The sequence below is a fragment of the Cynara cardunculus genome, assembly GCF_001531365.2.
Source record: "Cynara cardunculus var. scolymus isolate 2C chromosome LG 1, CcrdV1, whole genome shotgun sequence".
In the NCBI taxonomy this organism is placed as follows: Eukaryota; Viridiplantae; Streptophyta; class Magnoliopsida; order Asterales; family Asteraceae; genus Cynara; species Cynara cardunculus.
Window position 1 is genome coordinate 9,693,145 of NC_037528.1, and position 9,004 is coordinate 9,702,148.

At 34.5% G+C, this 9,004-nt stretch overlaps 1 protein-coding gene across 1 annotated transcript; it reads left to right on the forward strand.

The window, feature by feature from the left end:
* Positions 1–1,243: 1,243 nt before the first annotated feature.
* LOC112516291 (homeobox protein knotted-1-like LET6) lies at positions 1,244–5,051 on the forward strand. The gene is made up of 4 exons (XM_025123312.1): positions 1,244–1,594; positions 2,340–2,655; positions 4,143–4,390; positions 4,854–5,051. Exons 1-4 carry the CDS (start codon positions 1,244–1,246, stop codon positions 5,049–5,051), a joined length of 1,113 nt encoding a protein of 370 aa, XP_024979080.1.
* Positions 5,052–9,004: the final 3,953 nt, after the last annotated feature.

The following is a 9,004-nucleotide window of genomic DNA, read 5'->3' on the forward strand; positions in this document are numbered from 1 at the left end:
TAGTTATGTCATTCATTTAATTATTACATTCCTTAATTATTTCATTAATCTATCATTTTAAAACGAATTCATAATGAACTTTAAACAAAAAATATTGTTTCACTTATAAACTTTTTGGTTACACCCATGAACAGGCTTAATGTCGTATGAGACACGTACCTTGAGCCATGACGGCTGTTACGGCGAACTTTTTAGAACAGTGTGAATAACTGATTCATGTAGCTATCAAAAATATTTTCGGCTTTCAAATAAACTATCCATATATGTAGTTCGGTTCAAATGAAAACAATGTCAAAAACAAGAGAACACGAGAACCGTCAAATCACATTTGATTTTACACCGAAATTCATATATGAATACGCCATGACTTTGGTGTCGTTGGTCAAGTAGTCTACATACTGTCACATTGACCATGTTCCGTAATCCCATGTCATTTAAGTGTAACGTTACATGTAATTTGGTTGCTTTTGTTTTTTTTATTTTAATCATGTCCTCATTTGAATCTTCCCCGTCCCTCTCTATCACTCTCTACAAACACACACACACACACAGATGTTTAAGGAAAAATCCTAAATAAATGAAAAAAAAAACTAGAAACCATTTTATTAATCGTAACACTAATTGATTAAATGAACCATTATAACAATATTTTAATTAAAAAAACCCTCAACCCTCCTATGTTTTATTCGAAAAAAACCCGAAAAATAAATAAAATTCGAACAAAATACATTATATAAAAAACGATCATATTTTTTTCGTTAATTTGACATCTATATTAGTATACGTTTTCTAAAATTCATATAGCATTGTTTAGCTTCTTGAAATTAAAAAAAAACATTTTCTTAACAAATTTAAAGAATTTATTTATATATAAAACAAAAGAAGATTTCAATGATATCTTTTCTTTTTCCTATTCATATAACAAATGAAATTGATTCAATTATTTTTGTTGTAAATTATGTATCTTTTTTTGTGTATAAAAAAAAGAAGCCTAATTAATTAATTTATTTCTTAGAAAATGGAAAACTTGAGATCATGTTTATGTATGATTTTCAGTAAAAGCCCCTTTTGTAAGCTTAAAACTCGGGAGAAACACCCCCCTCATCTCAAGTAAGCCAAAGCCAACAAGTCTCTCTCTCTCTCTCTCTCTAAATATACACACAAAAATACACGTAGTACCTCCATATCCTGGCCTGCTATACATATCTTTACAGACAGTATGTCAAGTTAGAGAGAGAGAGAGATGGAGGGTGGTGGTGGTGGTGGTGGAGGTACTTCATGTTTGATGAGTTTTGGAGACAACAGTAGCAGTAATAGTAATAATAACAACATTGGGTCGCTGTGTCTTCCTCCACCTCCTGTTGCATACAGCAACAATAACCTAATTTACTCCGATCATCATCATCATCATCATAGCAATTGTGGGACTTCAGCTTCTGCTTTGATGCTTCAAGACAACAACAACATTAATATCAACGATGGAGGAGGAGGGTTGGGGTTCATGACCTCCTCCTCCTGTTCTTCTATTCGAGCAAAGATCATGTCTCATCCTCATTACCCTCGTCTCTTATCAGCTTATCTTAACTGTCAAAAGGTATATCTTCTTCCTCAAAACCCCCCATCTCTCTCTCTCTCTATATATATATATACACACACACACACCTATCATCAAGCACAGATCTATCTACTTCTATATATATATATATATATATATATAAAATATAATTCACAGCATAAACAAAAAATGGAAGTGGGTTTCTTCAGATTTCAGCGTATATACACATGTGTGTGTGAGAGAGAGAGAGAGAGAGAGTATGTGATTACTGGTTTCTGCATTTGTTACAATCTAAGAAGATACCAGTAAAGCATTAATTTTTAAGAGAGAGAGAGAGTAATAAAGGTACAAGTACTGCATCAAGCCATCAAGACGCCATCAAGACGCTCTTGAAGTCGAGAACAAATCTTGAGTAGAAATCAAGAAATGATTTATTTTCAGGGGGTTTGTGTTCGATCATAGCTCTTGCTTCATTTAGTATGCGGTAGACACACGCTTTGAATCCAACGATTTGTAAGAAGGAAGCCAGAAGTGGGTTTCCTAGATTTGTGTGTTTTTGTGTGTATGACATCATTTCTTTTAGCCATTTCTTCATTTGGTAGCAACATATATGTAATCTGTTGAATAGAGAATAAATTTGCAGGAAAATACCTCATTTAAGATGCATTAAGTTTCTTCGTCTGTATTCACTTTAAGATGCATTCATCATATTTATAGCGTGTGGTTGTGTGTAATCAAGAATACAGTGTGATAGAATCTTTTCATTAATCAATACCAAACACAGATAGGAGCACCACCTGAAGTCGTCGGAAGACTAGAGGAAGCTTGTAGAGCGTCGGTGGTGGCCGCAATGTCCAGTTGTTCCGCCTCCGCTGGTTGCGAGGCTGGTACGAGTGATGGCGGCGGGGGTGGTGGCGGTGGTGGAATGAATATGATGATCATCGGACAAGATCCAGCACTCGATCAGTTCATGGAAGCTTACTGTGAGATGCTCATTAAATATGAACAAGAACTCTCGAAACCCTTTAAAGAAGCCATGCTTTTTCTCTCAAGAGTCGAGTCCCAGTTCAAGGCCATCTCCATTTCTACCTCAGCTTCTGGTGCACCATCTCTCTCTCTCTCTCTCTCTCTCTCTCTCTCCATAGTTCTAATCTTGATATTTTTTTCATGGGTTTTGTTTAATAAACAAGATTAGACTCTTGATTTCATTACTAAATTAAAAAACAGTGTTTTTATTGGTTGTTCATGCTGTACGCTTATCATGAGGAAATCCTTCATCTGGTTCATAGTATTTTTTAATATCAATCACCAAAAAAAGTACTATTCATATCATAGATCTCAAATTCTGTCTAAACACAAACTCCAAGAGTTGACAATAGTTCACCTACAGTTTCATATTCTTGTGAAAGTTCCTTTTTTTCCCTAAGGTTTAGTGTTTTCCTATATATAAACATGAAACTATGATATATAAGGCTCATCTATGATCTATAATATGACCCTATGGTGTTATGTTTGATCCATATGCATGTATAATGTAAAGATTTGCAGGTGAGGACCCTAAATGATCTATAGCCATGTGTATGGACCTATCTGATGAATCTTTCACTCCAATCTTGGAAGCTTTGCACTGTTTTACTAGTGAAATAACCTGTACAAATTTCCAGTTTTTCACCCTTGGAATGTAGATATACAAAGTACAATTATATGTCTCTTTTCTTGGCAAGAACAGGTTGAATATTACATTGTTTTTTACCCTGTGATGTTGCCATTTCCACCCCCATGTAAGGCAAGGGAAAAAAACGAAGTTGTATTTATTTTTGGTTTGGATGGTAGTGATTCCACTATTTTGGTCAAGGGTTAGAAAGTAAAGGAGTTTAACACTGATGAACACAACTTCTTATTTGGTGATTTTAAGTAAATCTATGATTATGTACGGATTAGGATTCGGTGTTCTTTGCATTCCGACCCTTTCTTTTGGACGAAAAAGATGCATCGATCTAAGCTACCACCGCTTATTGCATTGACGATGTGATGTAGATGCATGCATTTGGCAAGTTGTTTGTTAAAAAGATCAAAAACAGGTGAAAGGACCTGCAATTCAAGCTGCCTCAAACATGTTTTCATTGGTTTTCTATCAAGGGCAAAAGGGTTTAATAGGGGTTGGCTATATGCACCCCCTACATGTTAATATCCTCACAAACATCAACATCAAGAGTTCCTTTTTCATTTCTAATGTACGCTTTTGATTTATGTATGCATATAGCAACATGAATTGACCTGATTTTGACATAAATAGGGGTGCATATAGCTATAACTACTAGTTAAACGATGTTTTATGGATTCATTAGGATTCTTGTAGCAAACCCATATGGAAGAAACCAGTTGGCTGTGATTTCTGTGTGTTCTATTGTTCTAGATACATGTAGCAAACTGTAGTTTCTGAAGAAACTAAATCTTTATGCATCGAAAGAATGACATTATCGCCTTTACCAATCAATTTGCTAGAAAGTGTTGTTCATAACTGCTTTAACTTGTAGCATTGTGTTTGATTGATCATTTCTGTGATATCATTTGATGGCAAAATCAGGTGGTGGTGAAGGAGGTACGGAGAAAAATGGATCATCCGAAGAAGAGGTGGATGTAAATAACAATCTCATAGATCCTCAAGCTGAGGATAGGGAGTTAAAAGGTCAATTGTTGCGCAAGTATAGCGGGTATTTAGGTAGTCTCAAACAAGAGTTCATGAAGAAGAGAAAGAAAGGAAAGTTGCCCAAGGAGGCTCGTCAACAGTTACTCGACTGGTGGACTAGGCATTATAAATGGCCATACCCTTCGGTAATTTAATCAAGTTTCTTCGCTGATATGCCGTTTCCTTTGATATCGTTATTGCCTTTTGTACTGCTTATCTTCCTCAAATGATCTAAATCCTTCCAAATCCGTTAAGTCCTATACGAACAAAGCGATATGTGCAGATTTTACCGTCTGTATAGACTCAGAAACTTTTTGCTTATGAGGGGTTTTCATACCTGGAAGGTGTTTTTTGATTTGGAGAGGCAGGTTTGGAAAAAAGAAACTTGTCTTTCTGCATAAAGCTATCCCCTAAAAGCTTCCTGAATAAGCCACTTTCTATATCATTAAGCCACTATCAAACAATCATGTATAGATGATCGTATAAGCTGCAAGTCTCATTAAGCTTGTTAAGCTGCTAACATATAGACCCTTAATGTACAATGGGCTGCTTTATAGGACTTAAGTTTATAGGATTAAAGATGTCTAAATCTTCTCCTCTTGTGAACAGGAGGCTCAGAAGTTGGCACTGGCCGAGTCAACCGGACTAGATCAGAAGCAGATAAACAACTGGTTCATAAATCAAAGGAAGCGACACTGGAAGCCGTCTGAAGACATGCAGTTTGTGGTAATGGACGCTGCTCATCCTCCCTATTTCATGGAGAACATCCTCGGGAATCCTTATCCCATGGACGTTTCGCTTCTCTAGGACTATATACACGTCCTGCCAACACAAACGACGCTATCTGCATATGATCATTATCATAAATCCCACAAGAGTTTTTGCAAAAGTTCGTGTGATCGTAAGTAGTAAGGACATATACAGCTTGTTAGTCCCGATTTTAGCCTATCGATCTCTGGAGAGTTTGAATGATTCCAAAGACATGTAATTGTTATCAAGATATGTACTTGTTACTAGTAATCTATATTGTGTTATGTCAAATGAGCATATGAAAATACTTGCTTTTTCATGAAATATCGTTAATAAATCAAGTTAAACGAGTCCAATATATTCTCTCTCGAGGTGGGGTCTTTGAAAAATGGTTAAGAAGTTCATTAAGTCGAACTTTTCAAACTTTACATGACTATTGACTTGTAAAGCATCTTTCACCACTTCATTAAGTTGTGGCTTAATCACTAATCACCTGTCTACCACTTAAACCACTCTTATCGTTGGTTACAAAGCATTTCAAAAGTTTAAAGATGGAAGCAATCAACCTTTTTTAGTTAATTGTGCGTATCCGAACCAACGTGCACAACCTAATCACACAAGTAAACATGGATGGCTTGAAGTCATCGCAGGTGAACCTCCATAGTTATAAGGGCTTTGACAACGTCTAGATTTAATCACAAGGGAAATGAGATTTTCACATCCCAATCTTAACTAGTGTAAATCATTTAAACCGCTTAGACAATTAGACATAAAAAAATCACTGTAAGCGCATATATACATATGTACGCAGACTTGGGATCATACGAGACAAGATTGTTTTCGTGAGATACGTGAAACGATTTTTTTACACTTGAAACTTCACAGCAAAACACTGTGAAGGTGTTTTTGCTGCTAAGATTCAATTTTTTTTGTACCTTCACGGCATTTTTGCTATTAAAAAATTAATTTGAAAAATATATGATATTAAACAATAGTGATTTATAATAGTGCATGATAATTTGTTTCAAAAATAAGTGTCAACTCAACAAAAATCAAGTGGCAAATGTAGAATTTAACTTGACTAGTAAGGGGTTGTTTGTTTACTTTTTAATAGTTTCATTAAGATGCAGCCTCTGAATCGTTAAGAGGTGAATCTTGTTTGACAAAAAAAAGATTTTTTTTAATGGTTCTAAAATTCTCTGAATGATTTTACATCATGGGCCTCCCTTAACCATTCAGCGCCCTAATTTCATTGTAAACAATTATATTTCATCTGCACCAAACCATTCAGTAACTACCAAATATGCCAAAATGTTTCGTGGCATTTTGTAACATGCCAAATTTTTACAGATAATAAGTTTAAAGTTGTTGGTTGTATCAGTTTTGGAAAGCTTAGGGACTGAAATCATCCAAAACTCAAACAAGAGGACATATGGTGGCAATTTGAAACAATTAGTGTGGAGTTAAGTGTTTTGGTGCAAAAAGAATCACACTTAGAGAATTAATATCACAAATTACCAAAATAAAGAAAATGGAAATTTTGTACTTCTTTTTCTTCCAAAAGAATTTCTGAAACCATTTTTCGTTCCAAAAGAATTTTGGATCACTACATCAAAGAATAGAAGTTTCGTGCATCGTCAGCGACCTAGGAAAGTCACTGGTCACCCAGGTAGATCGTCGCCACTAAGGGCAGACCTTAAGTCGCCAACTCAGCTAGTATAGGAGGTAGTTAGGTCAAAATGTCCAACTCGCGTAAGATGGCACCGTGAACAAGAGCAACTAACTTAGGTCGTTGATCAAAGTTGCATTAACCTGGGTTGGCCCCAATTGTCGGAGGAGGTTGTGCTTTGTAGATAACATTAGTATTGGCTAGATAGTGCAAATACTCTAACACATGAATGGTGTTAGTGTAGGTTGTAAGCAAGCAAGGAGTAAGGAGCTTATGTTGATTCATATGAGTCCCATGCCATTTAAAATGGGATGTATAGGCAGGTATGAACTGCATCTTTAGCATGAACCAGTATGTGTTAACATTTTCGATGTTTGCTGCATTTAATTTGTTCTTGGAAAAGAAGATACAGATGTATGGGAATACGTATATGTTTCACTGAAACGAGTTTTTATACGTATAGGTTCAAGTATCAGGGCGTCGGTGACACATTAAGGAGACACGGGACAGGGTGAGTCCAGTGAAGCAAGTTCGACTTAAGCCAGGATAAGTCCTTTTTAAGCCATACGTTAAGGAGTCGTGACATATACCATACCGGTTACTGAGGTCTCAATTTTTTTAAAAAGTCTTGTAAAATCATGAACTCACTGCTTATAGCTAACTAGTTATATGCATGTCAGAAGTAGGACTTATGATGTTATTTACTTTTACAACATTTACAATACATTCAACTGTAACGATTTTTCCATTTTAGAGATTACAACATTAATTATATTATTCAATATAATTAATTAAATATTATTTTTCTCTACTACACGTTTAATTTCAAAGATTCTCATTGGTAGAAAAATAAAAAATAATTTATACCTCTTAAGTAATCATTTTTGGATAATTCTTCAAATTTGAAAAATTTCTTCCACTCATATTTTCTGTATTTTAGATAATCTGATAAAAAAAAACTAACAAAAACCTCAAGATCTCCATTTTGGGGAATCTTTTTGGTGATGCTCCATCTCGTAACTAAATACCAAGTGTGTAAAAAAGAGACTATGCATCGTGTGAGAATAAGAGTTATGGTGAGAAAACTTGTGAACTTTTGGATGAATTGATTTTTTAGTCAAACTTGGTTTTTTCAACATCCTTCAATGCCTTGAATTACACTCATCTATTTTTATCTTTAAATTTGCTTTCGCTTTTAAGTCATTTTCACGGACTTTGTTAAATTTGTTAAAGTTTCGACTATGATGATAAAAATAGATAAATAAAGATAGTTGAATATATATAGAAGTACATGAATGTTTTGTTCTCACCTTCTCCCCATAACTTTTATTCTCGCCAAAACCTAACCCTGTACAAATATATATTTGTTTTATTTCCAACAGAAGTAATAGATACAATAATTAACAATTTCATAGTTATATATATGTACGTACACACACACACATATATATATATATATATGGTTGGATTCACCTGAGACAAGACTGTTCTCGTAAGACATGTGAGATACAATTTTTACACTTGAAACTTCATAACAAACTGTTGTGAAGGTAAAAAAAAAGTCAAATCTTCATAGCAAAAACGCTATGAAGGTTACCTTCATAATGTTTTGCTGCGAAGTTTCAAGCGTAAAAATCGTGTCTCACGAAAATAGTCTTGTCTCACATGTTTCTAAGTGTATATGTGTGTGTGCGTGTATATATATATATATAGGGTTGGGTTCACGTCAGAACAACTTGTTTTCGTGAGACTCGTAAGATCATTTTTTTACACTTGAAACTTCACAGCAAAACACTCTAAAGGTAAAAAAAAGACCGAACCTTCACAGCAAAAACACTATGAATGTCACTTTCACAGCGCTTTGTTGTGAAGTTTCAAGTGTAAAAAAGTGGTCTCACGGGTCTCACAAAAACAGACTGGTCTCACGTGATCCCAAGTCTATATATATATATATATATAGAGAGAGAGAGAGAGAGAGAGAGGACGTTTCAAATACAACTCATCATATTTGTACACAATGCAACCCAATAAATTAAAATATTTATGGAAATAATGAGAGTTCATTTATTATGATTTGAATATTTATGGAAGACAACTAAGGTTCATTAATTATGATCAATATTTTATATTAGGAAACAATAAAAAAAAATTATGAAATCACATATTCATCAAATTAAATAGACGGTTGAGATTAAGCTATATTTGTTGTACAAATGTAAATGATTGCATAATAATCCATCCATCTATATATATATATATATATATATATATATATATATAGGGTTGGGTTCACGTGAGACCAACCTGTTTTCGTGAGACCCGTGAGACCACATTTTTACAC